At 37.8% G+C, this 19,633-nt stretch overlaps 2 protein-coding genes across 2 annotated transcripts in view; both read left to right on the top strand.

Annotated features, from left to right (window-relative positions):
* Positions 1 to 8,350, top strand: part of LOC306847697 (glucocorticoid-induced transcript 1 protein-like) — a 45,755-nt gene extending 37,405 nt beyond the window's left edge. The window contains exons 4-8 of the mRNA XM_079381809.1: positions 1,148 to 1,297; positions 1,391 to 1,540; positions 2,316 to 2,526; positions 2,633 to 2,753; positions 5,080 to 8,350. Of these exons, the coding sequence (XP_079237935.1) occupies positions 1,148 to 1,297; positions 1,391 to 1,540; positions 2,316 to 2,526; positions 2,633 to 2,753; positions 5,080 to 5,386 (939 nt within the window). The 3' untranslated portion in view covers positions 5,387 to 8,350. The remainder of the gene's footprint in view (positions 1 to 1,147; positions 1,298 to 1,390; positions 1,541 to 2,315; positions 2,527 to 2,632; positions 2,754 to 5,079) is intronic.
* Positions 8,351 to 18,449: 10,099 nt separating this feature from the next.
* Positions 18,450 to 19,633, top strand: part of LOC306847410 (regulating synaptic membrane exocytosis protein 3-like) — a 77,776-nt gene continuing 76,592 nt past the window's right edge. The window contains exon 1 of the mRNA XM_079381341.1: positions 18,450 to 18,636. The gene's annotated coding sequence lies outside the window, so the exon portion shown is untranslated. The remainder of the gene's footprint in view (positions 18,637 to 19,633) is intronic.

Genomic DNA, 19,633 nt, shown 5'->3' with positions numbered 1-19,633 from the left:
TATAGTCTTATAGGCAACACTCTGACATTGAGCAAACTGCACCTTTTATTTTTATTACTTATGTTTTCTTTTATTATTTTACCTTGTTTTTATTTTTTATTTGTATTATATCATTATTAAATCGTTTAAATTTTTTTTTTTTTTTTTTTTACTTTTTAAATTATTTTCTAATTATACACAAATGGATCCGCGGATCCATTTGCAAGCTTTATTATAGAGATGTGGTCAAAACACAGGCAGGGTCAAAACACCAGCAAACAGGTATAACACAGACGAGAAACAAGAATAATCCAAACCAGGCAGTCGACAGCGAACGTTATCCAGAGGGCTTGACAAGAGGGGCAATCCAGAAACATGAGCAATAGTCCAAGTGAAGAACAAACTGAGTCAGAATGACGAGACAACAGTAGATCCAGGAAACACAGGCTAGAAAATCAGAAACAGGTTCTGTATCACAGCTAAAACTGGGAAAGTGATAAACGCAGAACAATACTGGAACTAAACAGAAACACAGAATAGCTCGGTAAGGCAGCTAACACTAGGAGAGTGCTATACTCGGCGATCTGTGAAAGGAAGTCCATGGTTTATGTAGGGTGTGTGATTGTGTTATAGTTCTCAGGTGTGAGCGTGAGATTAGTGAAATGGCTGCTGGGAAATGTAGTCCGGGGTAAATGTGAAACAGTCTGTGCAATGTGAGAGCCAATGTAATGGAGGAATGACCTCTGGTGGTGAGCGAATGGAAGTCCATGGACCTGATTCATGACAATGGGCAACAGTCTGACATTTAGTTTTTTTTACCAGTTTTTTTTATTCAGGTGTTTATTTAGTATTTAGTAGCTATTTTATTTAGTGTTCAATTTTATTTATTCATTTTTCTTTTATTTTTTATTTTATTTCATTTTTTCTTTATGTAGTCTTTTATTTTGGTCATGTCATATAGATTTTGGGATGGACAGCACTCGCATTTAATGACATTTAACACCGCTGCGCCTCAGGTGGCCTGAGTCCCGGCTCGAGGTCTTTAGCCAATTCTGTACCCCTCTCTCTCTGTCTCTTCTATACATGCATATATGTAGTTATTTTATTATATCATGTGAATCTGTATCCGTCACTTTAGAATAAATGTTTCTCTGTCTTTGACTTTCAGATTGCTAAACTCAGGCTCCAGCTGCAGCGCAGTAAGCAGAGCGGAGGCCGGCAGTGTAAGGACAGTAAAGAGCATCTTTCCCCCCTCCACTGCTGTAGCAGCAGCACCTCCATTACTGCCACTACCATCAGCACAGCCATCCAAGCTCCGGTCCGCACACATTACATCAGTGTATGCACTAAATACATCCAGCAAATTCTGTGCAGTTAGTTAAGTGTGAATTTGTGTCTTCTATGTGTACAGTCGTCCATGTCGAAGTCAGCACAGATGCCACTGTCCAACATCACAGTGCCAAAGCCCTCCATCTCCAGGGTTCCCAGCAGCATGGAGGGCATCAACCATGAGCTGGAGAAAGTCTTCATCAAAGACAACGGCGAGAAAGAGGAGCTCAAGGTGCAGACACACTCCTAAAGACATAATCACATTAAGTACAAATGTTTAGCATGAAAAAAAAAATGCATATCATTGAGTACAATGGCAGTTTTGGTGAAAAAAATTATCGATGCTTTATATTATTATACTGTATACTGTACTTGTAAAAAAAAATGTTTTCCTAAAAACTAATCTTAAATATTTTATTATAAGATTTTGTTGTTGTTTTTGAAGAAGTCTCTTCAATGCTCTGTTTAATTGATCAAAAATGCAGTAAAAATTTTGACATTCTTAAATATTATTACAATTTAAAATAATGGTTTTCTATTTTAATATATTTTAAAATGTAATTTTTTCCTGTGATCAAAGCTGAATTTTCAGCATCTTTACTCCGGACTTCAGAGTCACATGATCCTTCAGAAAACATTTGAATATGATGATTTGCTGCTGAAGAAATGTTTCTTATTATCAATGCTGAAAACCGTTGTGCTGCTTAATATTTTTGTGGAAACTGATTAATTTTTTTCTGGATTCTTTGATGAATAGAAAGTTCAAATGAACAGCTTTTATTTGAAATAGAAATCTTTTCTAACATTTTCTAACAAGTGACTTTACTGTTACATTTGATTACATTTGGTTTAATGCACTCATGCTGAATAAAAGTATTCTTTCTTTAAAAAAAAAACTTTCTGACCCAAACTTTTGAACGGTAGTCTAACTATTGTAAAACTTGTGATTTTGTGCAGTATTTTATTCTCCTGTTGTACGTAAAGTATGATTGTTGACTGTCTCTCAGACGCTGGAGGTTCCTGACGGGCGACGGGCTCCGTTTCCTCCTCAGCAGCGCAGCAGCAGCAGTCGCGGTATAGACACTCAGATGCCATCGGTGCCTGGGCGATCCAGTAGCTGCTCGAGCCTGTCACCCTGCCCCTCGCCCGCACGCCCACCCTGCTCACATGACGGCAGCCCTTACTCCACCGACGAGATGCTGGACGACAGCGACAAAGGTCAGACCCGCACACTGAAGGCCAAGACAGATTGCAGTATTATATCATGAGAGGTGTCTGATATTAATCCAGAGAGCTATTGGATGTTTGTAATTCTGTCCTGCAGACAGTGGCAGCAGTTCTCCTCTGCCTAAATTCGCCTCGTCCCCAAAACCCAACAACAGCTACATGTTCAAGCGGGAGCCTCCAGAGGGCTGCGAGAAGATCAAAGTGTTTGAGGAAATGACGTGAGTGACGAGAGTTTGATTTCTGTAGTGAGCCTAAAATAGCACACTACCATTCTGCTACTATAAGCATGCAGTATGTGTAATGTGCACAGCATGCAAATGTTGTGTATGCAATTCAATACTCTGATGACCTACATCAGCATATCAATCATCATGCCATGAATTGTCAAAAGAACATTTTTATGTGGAATTGGATTTAAAATGTGAAAAATGAATGCATATTTGTTTCGGGTTTATGAATAATAGAACATGCTGATGTAAACCAGGTAGGTTGCAGTTTTGGAAAATGGTGGTGCTGGAGACTAAATGCTTCCTGATGGTTTCACACCTAGTTCTTCACCTTAATTCTTATTTCTTTTGCAGTTAATGTCTTTTCTTCTCCACCTGTTTTTTCGGACTGTGTTGACCCAATGAGCACTTCGCTGTCCAACGGTCATGCATAACTTTGCAAATTCTAGTATTGCATTAGTATTACATCCTTCTCTTGGGCATTTAATAATTTTAAATAGTTAATAGTTAAATCTGTTTTTTGGCTCATTTTATCTGTAAAGGAAATATGCCTAATAATTATGCACACCTGAATATAATGAGCCTTTCACTTCCAGCATTCATGGACAATTATATATCACTTACAAATGATTAAATACAAAATTAATAGTTATTAAGATTGATGTGGTTTGGAATTGGTTAAATGTGCTTGGATTTTTTGGGGGTTTTTTTTACACTGTCAGACCAGTGGTTCATTTCTTATACAGTGCCTTGTGAAAGTATTCCTTATTTTTTTCACGTTTTGTTATGTTGCTGTCTTATGTTAAACTGCTTTAAATTACTGTTTTTCCACATCAATCTACACTCCATACACCATATTGACAAAGCGAAAACAGAATTGTCACAACTTCGTAAATTTATTTAACATAAAAAAACGAAATAAGTATATTGCATAAGTATTCATACCCTTAACTAAATATTTAGCTGAAGCACCTTTACAGTCTCAAGTCTTTTTTTGTTTGATGCGACAAGCTTTACTCATCAGCATTTGGCAATTATCTGCTATTCTTCTCACCTCTTCACCTCTCAAGCTCTGTCAGGTTGGATGGGGGCAGACGTTTTCAGGTTTCTACAGAAATATTTAATTGGGTTCAAGCTCAGGCTCTGTCTGGGCCACTCAGGGACATTCATAGAGTTGTGTATAAGCCACTCTTTCTGTGTGCTTGGGGTCACTTGTCCTGTTGGAAGGTAAACCTTCTGCCCAGTCTGAGGTTCTGCATGCTCTGGACTGGGTTTTCATTAAGGCTATCTCAATATTTTGGTGCATTGAGCTTTTCTTCTACTCTGACGAGTCCCTCAGTCCCTGCCGCTGAAAAACAGCCCCACGAGGCTGCTACCAGCACACTTTACTTTTGGGATGCTACTCTGCATGTGATGAACAGTGCCTGCTTTCCTTCAAACATGATGCTTAGAATTGAGGTTCATCAGACCAGAGAATCTTGTTTCTCAGAGTCTGAGGGTCCTTTAGGTGCTTTTTTGCAAATTCCAAATGAGTTTTCATGTGTCTTTACTGAAGAGAGGATTGAGTTTGGCCACACCGCCATAAAGCCCAGATCGGTGGAGTGTTGCAGTGATGTTTGTCCATCTGTAGGTTTCTCCTATCTCCACATATGATCATGGAGCTTAATTAGAGTGACCATCAGGTTCTTCGTCACCAGTCTAACCAAAGCCCTTCTCCATCAGTTGCTCAGATTGAACAGATGTCCAGCTCTAGGAAGAGTCCTAGTTGTTTTAAACTTCTTCCATTAAGGGTAACAGAGACTACATGCTTCTGTGAACTTTTAATGAAGCAGAATTTTTTTCTGAACTCTTTCCCCAGATGTGTGGCTCGACACAAACCTGTTTCTGAGCTTTTGTCGTGGCCACGAGTTTAATGCGTAAACAAACCTACGTGACCATAGCAACCTGGGATTATCAGGGATTCATTACTATTTTATAGTAAAATATTAATGAAAACACAACACAAATCAGCCAATATACAGAGAGAAAAGCACACAGCAATAAAGGGTAAGACATCAAGAGTGCAAAACAGACACACACAGCATTCACATTCAGCAGAATTCACAGCAGCGATGTTCAATAAATCACAAATATCCAAATTTGGCCAGCATAAAACCACTTATATTGGATCATCAGATCGAGAATATTGTGAGAACTCAACAATGGCTTAATAGGGCAAATGATAGTTCCTATGACTGGTCATCTTAATGCGTACATACTGTGTGCATTAGTATTCCACTTAGAACATTCTCCTAAATCGCTTTCCTGTCTTTCTCAGGTCCAGACAGTCAGCCACCGCCCCCCTTTTCTCCTGCCCTGACAAAAACAAGGTCAACTTCATCCCCACCGGTTCTGCGTTCTGCCCAGTCAAGCTCCCGGGATCCCAGCTCCAGCACTCCGGCTCCCAGCAGGAGGATGAGGAGAAAGAGGAGAGCCAGGCCGGCCCCAGCAGCTCACACCACCACCACGTGCCCACTCAGGTCTCAACCAGCACGAGCACAGACGACCCTCCCGAATCTCCGTCCCAACAGCAGGCAGCGCCCTCAGAATCCACCTCCCAGCCTCAGAACTTTGAAGTCAGCTAAACGCGGCAGAGCTGGTCTCGGTCGCACCGCTCCGCACCCATGTAGAGGACCGTTCGTTCCCCGCCCCAAACTTCCTCTTCGCTCTCTGATGGACCCCACCTTTGTGCTGAATCTTTACTATTTGCATGGCATAGCAACTGCGGCCCGAACGAGAATCACAAATGCAAAGGCAGCCGAAGGGTTGGAGTATGGCGTTTGGATGGGAACGGATGCGTTTTTGGGAAAAGGACCTTAGAATATGCAAATCCAAAATTCTAATGGCTTCACTGTTATCTCGATAAATGAGTGAGAGTCTCATACAGAAATCTTATTTATTCAATTTGCCTATTGATAAGTTCAGTCACATTCCAGAAATTCCCATTTTGCTTTTTTCTTTCTTTTTTTTTTGTCGGATGTGGTACTTTTCCATCTGGTTTGATTCCACGTTGATCCCGAGCAAACGCAGCTTTGCTTTCGTCGTGTGCTTAAAATTTAAGCAAAGTGGCTTTTGTATGAGCACTATAATCAGCGCAAAGCCACCGATTTACGAGGAGAAAGACGACTGACGCTTTCAGGAAGGTCTTACTAGTGTCAGGGCATGCATTTGAAACTGATCGTATGTTTAACATTAAATTATGTGTCGTGTTCTCTTTCAACATCCACAGTATGAATAAGCTCTCTCTCTCTCTATCAATATATCTATATATGAGAAGTCTATATATAAAGAAAAAGCTTGGTTGAATTTAAAACCGTGTATTGCTGTGTTATGTGCATTATGGGAAATGAGCTGTACTCCATGGGTTGACGACTGTCGGGGTTTCTTACTTTTTGACGATGTTGCAGAACGAGAAAAAGTACTAAAGGTTTTGTTTTCACACTTTGTTGCACAGTGTCCGCCTGCGGCCCACCTCGCTTCAGGTGCATCACACACGGTTTAAACTCAGGTAAAACTCCGTCTCATTCCATCACATTCCATGCTGTCCGGATGACGGGTTTGATTGGGTCGGACACGCTGTGTGTTGAAAACATTACATCGTAAAACCCTCATGGATCAGACAGAGTCACTATATGACACACATTAGCATTTAATATGACAAACTACAGCTTAGATCACAGGTTGGAGGGGTGTGAGGTGCATTTCTGTCTATTGCAGTACTGTTTAAGTGGCATGTTGGAACTGATTTTGATGATAAAATTTTAACTTTTTTTTTAAATACCATAAGCCTTTTATATGAATAATAAAATTTAAGTTTCAAGAATAAAATCATAACATTATGAGATTATAATACACCAAAAACAGATCATTTATTTGGTAAATCCCATTCTGGATTATGATTCCTGTTACTTTACACCTACTTTTTAACTTCATTTCTTAATTTGCTTAATATATAAAATCTTAATATTTTTATTATTGTTGTAACACTGCAACTTTATTCTCAAAATCTTCTACATTTTTTCAGCTTTGACATGCTATTAGGACATGCTGCTGATGATAGTCTAAAATGAAAGGGTGAAAAGAAATGCGTGGCTAAAATAAAGAAAATCGGGCTATTTTTAGGACCATTAACAACACTTTTTTGCTTTTTTGGCATTGTGACTTTTTTTTTTTTAAAGACAAAAACATTTCCACCACAAATTAATTAAAATCAGCAAAAATGATTATAATAAATTAACTATATAAACAATGTATTCAAAAAATCATAATGCATAAATGGAAATAATATTTTCCACATTATGGTAATGGTGATTTGAGGATTAATGAATTTAATTGTCAAAAATGTCACAATGCAAAATATCTTAATGGGCCTAAAACAAATGTTCATTTCATTTATGCATTTTCTTTCTTTCTCTTTTATTTGTGGAGAAATGTAAATTTGAGAGCTTTCATGAGATTCACCTAAAAGCTTGGCTTTATACAAGCAGAATATATTTCAGTCATAAAACACCAAGCCTCAAATATTTAAATTAATATATGCCCAAAGATATCTGCAGTTCAGGAAAAAAAAAAAAAAAATCTATTCACATTATCATACGTTTACGTTTATGTCAAATGTTGGCTGTTGTGACAGCAAAAGCATGCGTTTATGATTTTCACTGATTATGAATTATAATCAACATTTTGTCCAGGTACTAATGACAGGCAAGCATGATTTGTCAGTGAAGGCTTTTCTGGTCCCAAAGCAGATTTTTTATATTGTCAAACAATAACATATCGTGCTTTTGCAATCAATAGAAAGATAATAATTTACCCATCTCATAAGATCAATCATTGACAACCAAAATGATATTACACAATCAATAAGAAAGGCTTTAAAAGTAACAATGCATTCTTTTATGCTGCACCTTATATCAAAAGACCAAGTAGTTTAGTAAAAGATGAAACTCGTTTTAGTAAGTGAAGGGTTTGCAATAATCATGCTCTTTTGTTTTAAATGCTCGAATATCTGCATAATTTCATCTCCATTCCATGCATGTGTGATTCTGGAGCCTGTTGATAAAGCCATCCACTGCAGTTTAAGAGCACATTGCTGGCCATCATGGGAGATGTCAGGATGACCTGCTGTCTGTTCACACACAATGGCAATAAAGCATTTTGTTGTTGTGACTGTACAAACCAGATACGTGTGTGAATGGAGGTGGATGTAGGACGTCATTTGATTTGAAGGAGAAAAATATTGACTGTGGACGAAAGAACAAAACTGGAAGCATATCACCCGCATAGTGATTACTCTTTGCCTATAGCCAATTCTCACGTCACGAAAATGATTTTTAAAGCCTTGTAGCTTGAATTGTTTTCCTCCAGCACAGGCTGCCGAGCTTGTATAAGGTTATAGGCCCGCTGTCCGAGTCTGGTGACTGTATACAAATGACAGTATCAAAAGCCACACTTTCTTCAACTTTTAGCCTCGAGCGGCTAATTGTTTCTTTATTTCAATAATAGGAATATTGTCTCTTATTTAAATAAAATAATCATTAGAAATGAAATCCAGTCTCCTCTCTATCTTTCCTAAGACAGTCAGTTACAGTTTATAGTTCATGCTTCCTAAAAAACTATTTATTTGTAGTCCAAAAGAAATCTTTTTTTGAAGCAAATTTGTTTTTGGGACTTTTTGAAATGCTTAAAAGGGTGTAATGCACCAAGTAATGAAAATGTTCAATGATTTCAATTATTGGCAATAGAATGCAATAGTCATTGTCTTCATATGGAAATTTAATCGGCAGCGGCTATTTGCACTAAGTGGAAATATCAATAGATTACATTTACACTATCAGAATCAGAATGAGCTTTATTAGGACTTTGTTTTCGTGACAGAAGCTTCCGCAGTGCAAGAGAATGACAGTGACGGAACAAAAAACACAGATAATGAAATAATAAAGTAGAACAAGTAAATAGGGAATAACAATATACAAATTGACAGTTGTATGTGGTGTATTACAATAGACAGTTTTGTATGTACAGGTATATTATGTGCAAATTCGAAATAATAGTGTTGTGTGTTCCACGTTTATGTGTTCATGAGATGGATTGCCTGAGGGAAGAAACTGTTCCGGTTCCTGCTATTCAACTTTTTGATTATTTCCTTCATTTTTATTGAAAATAAATGCCTTTCCAATGCGATTATGAGATTTGAAAAAAGTTCGGCAATAGGCGGGTTTGAACTCGGGTCGATCGCGTCAAAAAGATCTACCATAACCATCTATACTCCACTGAAACCGATGTAAAATTTGCGTTTTTTTTTTTTTTTTAATGTTGACTATCCCAATCACACGTTGGTGGGCGGAGTTAGTGTAAAGATGGGCTATTTGCACTTAGTGTAAATAGACACTCCGAATTTTTATCAATTGAATTGTATCTTTAGCTTATTAATCTATAAAGACGGATCTACTGTGAGCTCCAAAGTTTTAAGTCGATGCTATATGCTTTTGTTGAAGCCACCAGTTTTCATTATTTGAACTAGTTTTTTTTAAATAATCATGTTTAACAGCAGAGCTCCTGGTGGAAAAACTACATTACCTATGATTCTGCTAAAAATATGCACCAATCAGAGAGCAGCATCGAGCAAATGGCAACAAAGAGCTTAAAGTGAACTCTCCCATGAAGCACTGCAAATGACGTAATCGATATGGTCTTCCTACACTCTCAAAATATTTAAATATACTTAAAATAGTTTCTGTATGCATAATCAACTGCCGTTTTATTTCTCCATCGTTTTAATTCAATAATGTAATTTGCAATGCTTCATGGGATTGTAGTTTCCCTCGTTATAGCTGTTAAGTAGCCTACACTATCTTGTGTATTTTTCTTTTTGTTAGATTTTCAAATACGTGTTTGCTTTCAAAGTTTGTAATGTGATTCACCTTGAAGCTGGTTGGTTTGGTTGATGGCTTTTTTTTTTTTTTTTTTTAATCTTTATGGGAGAAATAAATGGAAAAACCAACGCCGCTGAAAAAGTGGACAGAAAAGTTGCTCTCTAGCAATGTATGAAGCACCGTTCACAAAGTCATATTCAAAACAAGCTGTGTTCTTTTGGTTAACATGGAACTCAATATAAAATCTGCATGGGTAGCTAAATGTTTCGCCCACACCCGAGATTCCAGTTGCGCAAATTCTGACTTGAATGACTGGATTTTGCCTGTGAAATTATGCCAAACAACAGTAAATGTGATCAAAACTTTGTTGTTTCAAAACCTTACAACTTACTTCTGTGGAACACAAAAAGAGAATATTTTAAGAATGTTCACACAACCCTTTTCCACTCATTGAAATCACATTTAGGGTCTGAGGGTTAAAAAAAGCATGCAGCAAATATGACTGACAATTTATATAGCACAATTAATTTCAACTTCTGTCGACCAATGTGCTTTCTAGTAAGTCGTTAAAAACAGAAAAACACACAACAAGCAAACAGTAAAGTTATAAAATCATACAACTATCCCATCAGCCATACGCTTAAGAAAATAAAAATATCATTAGCCTGGACTTAAAAATATTAACAGAAGAAGCTTGTCTAATGGAGAGTGGCAAGGCGTTCCAAAGCCTGGGGGCAACAATACAAAAAGCATGATCTCCCCTGCACTTAAGCCTCGACCTAGGGTCGGTTTATAAGGGGTGTTATATACTCTCTTATATACTCCTATACTAGGACTTGAGAAATAGAGTCACGTGTCAGGACTGATGAAGAGGGTTGAGGAAGTTCAGCTGTCAGGATTCAGTCCTGAGGGCTTTCAAAGGCACACGGCTCACATTCTCTGCAAGACAAATTATTCACAGCTTCTGGGCCTTGTTTGAGTTTAGAGGACACTTGAAGACATAGCTCTGCATGACGGAAGCTCTTGCTGACTGTGTGAAGGGCACAGACTGCGATGAAAACAAACTGATCAAATGTATTGTGGGGACTGAAGGATAGTTTTGCATTATAGGGGTTTGTAAAAGCTTTGAGATCTAGTAAAAAAGCAGTCTTAAACAGTCATAGACCAACATGAGTACTGCACGTGAATCAACAGAAACTGATTTTTTACTATAGTATACTTTTATTCAGCAAGGACACAATTGATGAAACGTGACAGTAAAGACATTTATAATGTTATAACTTCTCTAAATGCTGGTCTTTTTACTTTCTATTCATCAAAAAATACAATAAATAAACTGAAAATTATTTATTGAATTTACTAAATTTAAGTGGTTGCAATCAATTTATTTTAGCTACATTTAAACAAGCAAATTGTGTCGAAAGCTAGTCAGCTAAATTTGTTTATTTAAATGTTGCTAAAATAAATCAATTGCAACCACTTACCTTTAGGAGTTATAGGGAGTTATAGGAGTTATTTCTCTAGGAGTTCATGATCAGTCTGTTGAGAGGCACTTCTGCAAACTGAATCTAATCAGGACAGAGAGACAAGTGGAAGGTCCAGATCATGCACAACAACATGAGGACAAGAAGGTCAGGGTTTCCATCAGCTGCATCTGCAGCATTGAAGAGACGACCCTGAGACGCTTCATATGACTAGTAAATAAGAAGAGACAGGCATGGCCAAAAATGATTTGATCGTAAATTATTAATTCAAAGTTAGCTAAAGCGATAATTTTAGATGACCTGACATTTATGCTGCAGGTGCTACAGTCAGGTCATTTCAGCAACATTAACCACTAACAAACTACATAGTCATAAGTCCAGGTACATAAATGCCATGAGGCCAGGTAGCATAAGTCTTACGCTGTATGTCTGTCTACAGTGTTTGCCTATGGCGTTGTCAATCATCTGTTTAGAAAAATGGAGGATAATTAATTTAATGAGGGTGCAAAACTGTTAGAAAGTTAGACTTTCAAAATGCAGTCACTGCAGACATTTGACCTCATTTTGAATCATGTTACAACATTTTCAAACAGATTTGCATGGGAGGTTTTATTTGATGTCTGTCTGATGCATTGCAGCCTTTATTTGATCTGGAGTGCTTTCAACATGCAAAAACAAAAACATTATGATGCAAAAACATGACCTTAATGAGACATTATAGGCTGTCACAGCTCTCGTTATGGAAACAAAACTGGTGTTTTAATGCGTTCTGTACAAGGAATCTGTTAGAGCAAATATAACTCTAACAAGGCCACAATGTTTTTGTTTTAATTATCTATCTATAATTAAAGACTTTGATGCCACTCAGCTTTGGAAAGTCCTCCAAAAACAAAATGAAAAGGAACCAAACCAAGCAAAACAAAAGCAAAGCTAGGCAAGGCAAATAAATAAAACAAAATGCGTTTGTTTCTGATTTCTCAAAACAAACAAACAAAAGTGAATTCAGGCAAAACAAAACAAAAATGTTCTGAAAACAAAACAAAAAACATTTGTTTACAGCAGCATTCTGATTTCTCAAGAACAAAGCAAAACAAAGTCAACTCAAAGCAAAACCAAAATAATATTTACAGCATTCCATAAAAAAAGTATTCTGATTTCTCAAAAAAAAAAAAAAAAAACATTCACAGCATTCTTATTTATCAAAAACAAACCAAAGCTAAAACTTTTGTTTATAGCATTCTGATTTCTCAAAAACAAAACTAAACAAAACAAATGTTTGTTCAAATTATTCTGATTTCTCATCATTTGATTTCTTCAAAACAAAACAATACAATACATTTTGTTCACAATATTCTGATTTCCAGTAACCTGATTTTTCATAATCTGAATTCTCAAAAACAAGACAAATTTTGTTCACAATATTCAGATTTCTCATAATCTGATTTCTCAAAATAAAATAAAACAAAAACAACAAAACAGCATGGTTATGATCACAACAAAAGACAACAAAACAGAACAGTTATGAACGGTTCTACAGGTACGGCGCAAAACCACACAGCCCCACAATTATAACATCATGATACAACCAGATGCCCCCCTTTAAAGAGGGTCTGCAACTAGAAAATGAACACTGTTTCCTATCTAATCCTATTTCCATAAACAGACCTGCGACTGGTATTCTGGGAAGACCTCATCAGGGATCATTAACACAGCATACTATGTAAACGTCACAATGAAAACTATTTATTTTGAATGTTCTATTGTTCTGCTTATATTAAACATGCAATAAATCTGGATGTCCCCATGACTGGCATTGCTTTCAACAATAATACCATTAATAATTGCACTGCGCATGCTAATTATAACAATAGTAAACTTGAGGAATTAATCAAATGTTCCTTGAGCTACTACTTCTAATATCCAGTACAAAAATAGCATATTAATAGTGTGTTTCAAAATGCTTCTTTTCCTCTATGTTGACCGCTATTGCTGGTAAAACAATCAGACTCTCTAATACCTAAACTATTTCTTATGTTCAGGATCATAAATATGGGTTTCCCCTTCTGCTTTAGACTTTGCAACATCTATTCCTGGATGTTGCTTGGATATTCTATTCCTAGCTTTCTTTGGAAGAGAGGGACTGGGAATTCTTATGCTTATCAATCTTTCTGGTATTTGGATTTATTATTTTTCCCGGCAGTGAAAAAAAATAAATAAATACAGAATTAAAAACAGTTTTTTTTTTTCAGAATATGTTTTAAGGAATGGAGAAAGTCGGAGTGCTGGTCTATCAGTGAGTGTGAGGTCAATGTATGTGACCCGGGCTAGCAGGATCAACATTAGGAAATGTCCCCACTCACACAGGGATAACACCAGCATCAGCAAACATTACTCATGTCCAGGAGCAAAAGCAAGCATAGCTGAACCTCTCCAGAGTGGCCGTTGCTTTAATTCACTCTGGCAGGTTCGAGCCTGGGCCACCATTAATCCAATAGTACTCACTTTCCAGGTGACTATCACTGCCTTGTCAGCCCATTTAGGTCTTCATAATCCATAAACCTCTTAATCCAATTGTGTAGCAGCATCATAACATATCCCACACTGCTATCTGCACAGAGAAAACACTCCACATAAAGAGGATCCAGATCTGGGCTCAGTGTAAACATAAGAATGTGTTTAGATCCTACCTTTCCGATTACTATCACTTTGCCTATTTAAACGGGGAACCATCTTAATTAAATCCAGTAAAGTATGGAGTGCCACAAGGATCTATCCTAGGCCCTCTGCTATTTTCAATATACATGTTGCCCCTTAGTAATATTATTAGAAAATACAGGATTAGTTTCCATTGTTATGCTGATGATACTCAACTATACATTTCAACAAGACCAGCTGAAACTTCTAAATTATCTAAGCTAACAGAGTGTGTTAAAAATGTAAAAGACTGGATGACCAATTATTTTATCCTATTAAATTTGGATAAGACCGAGATATTACTTAATGGACCAAAAAACAGTACACAGAATCTCGTAGATTACAATTTGCATCTAGACGGATGTACTGTTACTTCTTCTACAGTCAAAAATGTGTGTGTTATATTAGACAGCAACTTGTCTTTTGAAAATCATATTTCCCATTGCCTTAGAAACATTGCCAAGCTACGGAACATGCTACCTGTTTCTGATGCAGAAAATCTAGTTCATGCATTCATGTCCTGCATCTTCAAATAAACAAGCTACAGGTAGTCCAAAATGCAGCTGCTAGAGTCCTTACCAGGTCAAGAAAATATGGCCATGTTACCCCAATTTTACATTCTCTGCACTGGCTACCTATTAAGTTCCGTATCAGTAACAAAATATTACTACTTACTTTTAAGGCCCTTAATGGTTTAGCTCCTGTATACCAGTTCTCAACTCCACACACACAGGACCTCCAATCAACCACATCCACTGCTCTAACTCCCATCTTCTCCTTCTGTCCCCTCACCGAGGCAGAAGTATCCAAACTTCTCCTCTCCAGCCATCCTACAACATGTCCTCTCGACCCAATCCCCTCACACCTTCTCCAAACAATCTCTCCCACACTCTTACCGGCGCTCACACACATTATCAAGTCAAGTCAAGTTGAGCTTTATTGTCATTCCGCTACATGTGGGGACATACAGTGGAACGAAATGTCGTGTCTCGCAGGACCACAGTGCTACATAAATACAGACATACAACAATGAAGTAAAAAACACTATAAACCTATACACTACTAACCTACTGACAGATTTAACTATAAGTATACTATATATAAGTATTTACCCTATACAAACTAAAAGAATAAAGGATAAAAAAAATACAACTATACGAATGCTTCACATAAATATTACCCTATACAAACTAAAAAATAGAAGATAAAAAAATACAAACTATACGAATGCTTCACAAATACTGTACATGTGCAAAGAGAGACATTTGAGTCAGCAGCTGATTGGGGAACAGTGCAGGATGATTTGTAGTGCATGAGCATGTAAACATACATATATTGCTGAGTCTTTTGTGAGATTGTGCACACGCAGCAGTGTGTGTAAGTGTCCATAGTGCACATAGTGTAAAGTGTAAGTGCCCATAGTGTAAAGTGTCCATAGTGCACATAGTGTAAAGTGTCAACACATCTCTCCTCACAGGCATCTTCCACACAGCATTCAAGCAGGCTCGGTAACCCCACTGCTCAAAAAACCTACATTAAACACTTCTCTTTTAGAAAACTACAAACCTGTCTCTCTCCTTCCATTCGTAGCGAAAACACTCGAACGAGTTGTCTTCAACCAGCTCTCACTGTTTCTTTCACAGTACAACAAACTGGATGCTAAAGAGTCAGGTTTCAGGAGTGGCCATTCAACAGAGACTGTGCTACTCTCAGTCACTGAAGCCCTGCGAATTGCAAAGGCCGATTCCAAATCATCAGTCCTCATTCTGCTGGATCTTTCTGCTGCTTTTGACACTGTCAATCATCAGATTCTCCTGTCTACCCTCTCATCACTGGGCATCACTGGGATTCCACTTCGCTGGTTTGAATCCTATCTCACCGGTATATCTTTCAGGGTGGTCTGGGGAGGGGAGATATCCAAACCACATCAACTGGTCACTGGAGTTTTTAGGGATCGGTTCTTGGACCCCTCCTCTTCTCCACATACACTACATCGCTGGGTCCCATCATACAGGCACATGGCTTCTCCTATCACTGCTATGCCGATGACACACAGCTCTATCTCTCTTTTTAACCAGATGACCCAACGGTAGCTGCACGGATCTCAGGCTGCCTGGCGGACATCTCGGCATGGATGAAAGAACATCACTTACAGCTCAACCTGGCAAAGACGGAGCTTCTTGTCTTCCCTGCCACTCTGACTCTACAGCATGACTCATCAATGATTACCCCATCAACTTCGGTCAGAAATCTTGGTGTAATCTTTGATGACCAGCTGACCTTCAAAGAGCACATTGCAAAGACTGCTCGATCCTGCAGGTTTGCACTACACAACATCAGAAAGATCAGGCCCTTTCTGACACAGCATGCTGCACAACTTCTTGTCCAGGCCTTTGTCGTTTCTAGGCTGGACTACTGCAATGCTCTTCTGGCTGGTCTGCCATCAAACACAATCAAACCTCTACAAATGATTCAGAATGCAGCGGCACGACTGGTCTTCAACGAGCCCAAAAGGGCCCATGTTACTTACACCTCTCTTCATCTCCTTGCACTGGCTACCAGTGGCAGCTCGCATCAAGTTCAAGACACTGATGCTTGCATACAGAACTACCACAGGCTCAGCACCCTCCTACTTCCACTCACTATTACGAACCTACATCCCCTCCAGAAGTCTGAGATCTGCTAGTGAGCAACGCCTTGTGGTACCATCACAGAGAGGCTCAAAATCACTCTCCAGAACATTCTCGTTCACCATTCCTGGCTGGTGGAATAATCTTCCCACCCCTATCCGGAATGCTTGATCCCTGTCAATCTTCAAGCAACAACTGAAAACTAATCTCTTACTTGACTTCATCCTAAACTTTCCCTCTATCTTTCTCTCCTTCCCTTACTAGCTTGTACTTATTTGAACAATGACTGAGACTTGGTGTTACGAGCACTTCCTCTGTCTGATTGCCTCTTCAAGATGAATCGCTTTTTGTATTCCCCAATTGTAAGTCGTTTTGGATAAAAGCATCTGCCAAATGACTAAATGTAAATGTAACTAGTCTTCTATCACGCTACAATCCAACCCGCTCCCTAACGTTACAAAACTCTGAACTCTTGGTAGTTCCTAGGATAGCAAAGTCCACTAAAGGAGGTAGAGCTTTTTCGCATTTGGCTGCCAAACTCTGTGTCTGAACCCCGAACATTATCAGGAAGGCTATTCCACTCTCTCTGTTTGAATCTAGATTAAAGACACATCTCTTTAGCCAAGCATTCACATAATGCATCTCATAACCTTGTACCTCAGTTACATATGATCAAATGCACATTTTCATTCTTTTGCTTGGGTTGAACACATGATTTTTTGGAACAGCAGCCACGCTAATAATTACCTTCTCTGTTGTGGAAACTAGGAATAACACAAGCTTCAATCTGGATCCAGCCCTTACAAAGACCTGTGATGACCGAACATCTGAGAAGAGACTATGCCAACGCCCCAGAGGACCTCAGATGATGCCAACCCTCAGACAACATACAAAACTACCAAATTTTGCATTACATGACATTAACTACAGTAACTGCTTGATTTTTACCATACATTTCTGCCATATAGACATCAACTTGAGATGGTCACCACTGATAAGCCTCTACTAAATTTAATGTAGAAACTTTAATTTTCTGTAAAGCTGCTTTGCAAATATTTGCATCGTGAAAAGCGCTATACAAATAAACTTGAATTGAATTGAATATCCCATGATCTTAAATACATAAATTGACATTAAATCGCATTTCAATAAATTAAAGAAAAATTATTGTATATTTTTACAGTAACTTGAGTAACAGGGCTGAATGGTTGACAACATTCTGATGTTAACAGCGTTCTGATTAATCAAAAACAAAAAAAAGTAAAAAAAAAAGTTTTTTTTCATATGTTTTCATAAAATTTTGGTTTTAGTTTATTTGCAGTAATTATCAGTTATTTTAGTACTTCAACTAAACAAAATAAAAATGTGTTTTTACATATTTTAGGTTTTATCTTCAAGTATAATTAATTTGTAATAGTTTTTGTGTTTCTACGGATAGTAATTTTGGCTTGAATGCAGTCAAAACTACAAAAAAAAGTGATAAATATTTATGTTGTAACCATCATGCTGTAGATAGAAAGACTTTCATGTGAATTAGCCGTCCTACATTGTTTTTATGTAGAAAAATCATATGATTACAGCGGGATACAGTGAAATATTACTTTTTAGTTAGTACATTTTAAATAAATACTTAATAAAAATGTATTTATTAAAAGGCCAAACCTTTAGGCAATCTTTATGGTTTCAAATCTGCACATGTTCCCATTTTCAGGAAAAAGAAGCCTGAAGAAGACAGTAAACAAGAGTACTGTAATTGTGTGCCTGGTCAGGATGTATGGGCTGATGTTGATGAGAAGTAAGTTCATTAAGCCTCCTAATAACCACGTGTGATTATGCCGTGTAATTTGCGCCAGGGGACGAAATATTTAGCATTTTATCCGGTCGTCTCCATGGTTACACACCTGCCCAATAGGGCCCAGCGGATCAGGTGTGTAACCATGGAGACGCGCGAGCCGGGAGGAGGCTGGATCTGGAGAGCGCCGCTCGCTCACTCGCTCGTCAGTCGCTCGCCGCGCTCTTCTGTAGATGCAACACCGTCCACACACATCAAACAAACCCAAACAATGACATTATCTGCAACGACACGACAGATACACACCATTATCTGACTAACTGAACCGATCACGCGCCTCTTTCTGCTCGCCGTTTGCCGGTAAGTGTTTGGATAGGTTCGCATGATGCATTGAATGATTATATTAAGGCAACGCTGCATTTAAAAGGCAACGAGTGCATCATTGTCAGCTATCATGCATGAGTCGAATATGTTTTATTTAAATGCATTTGTTAATACAAACTGAATTTGAGAAGCAGTGACATTCTGTGCATTGCATTAATGTTGCAAAACCTCTCTTGCTGCATTTATTTTCACTCCTGCCTCTGTGGTCTATTTCCATCAAGCCTCTGCTGTATGCCTGTTTTATTTTTAGTTATTCCCTTTTTAATTTAAATGAGATCTGTTTTAGTTTTATGATTGATTTTGGGTGTATTTTCCTTCACGGCATACTTCAAACTATGATAATGTCAGTTAATAAGAAGAGGCAATTTGCGTTCAAAGGTGCATTGAAGACCTTGCATTAAACTTAAGACCTTAATTTTGAGATTATTTAAAATAAATAAATAAACAATAACAATTCAGAGTGCATATATATTCTGTAGGTGTTTATGGATGTTAATGTTCACAAATTGTTCCTTATTCACTGATATTGAGCATATTTTAAAGTAGACAGTTTAGTGTTTGTGTACAGATGTTTACAGACACTTCAGCGTCCTTGTGAGTTTTATACAAGGATGTACTGGAATTGTGGCATGCGCTAAATAAATATTTACTGCACTGAATCTGTGCACATAATAGCTTCCTTTTATGAAAGATCAACAGAATCCAAGCACTGACATTTTAAAATGAAATCTGTTTATCAGTGGCTGATAATGCACAGCTTATGAGCTGATAAATATGATTGATTTATGGTGGATTTGTTGATTTGTTCGGTTTGTAAAGTGAATCAAATCGAGCTGTTGTTTAGGCTGTCTGTCTCTATATGAGTGGTGATCCCTGTGAGATACGTTTGAGTCGATACGTTAAATCCATAAAGTGTCTGAAGGCCGTAAGGACAGTTACACCTTTCACTGATTTCAGTACATGGTCCGTTTGA

Source organism: Barbus barbus (assembly GCF_936440315.1).
Source record: "Barbus barbus genome assembly, chromosome: 27".
Taxonomy (NCBI): Eukaryota; Metazoa; Chordata; class Actinopteri; order Cypriniformes; family Cyprinidae; genus Barbus; species Barbus barbus.
Note: the sequence above shows the minus strand (reverse complement) of the source record. Positions and strands in the feature narration are given on the sequence as shown.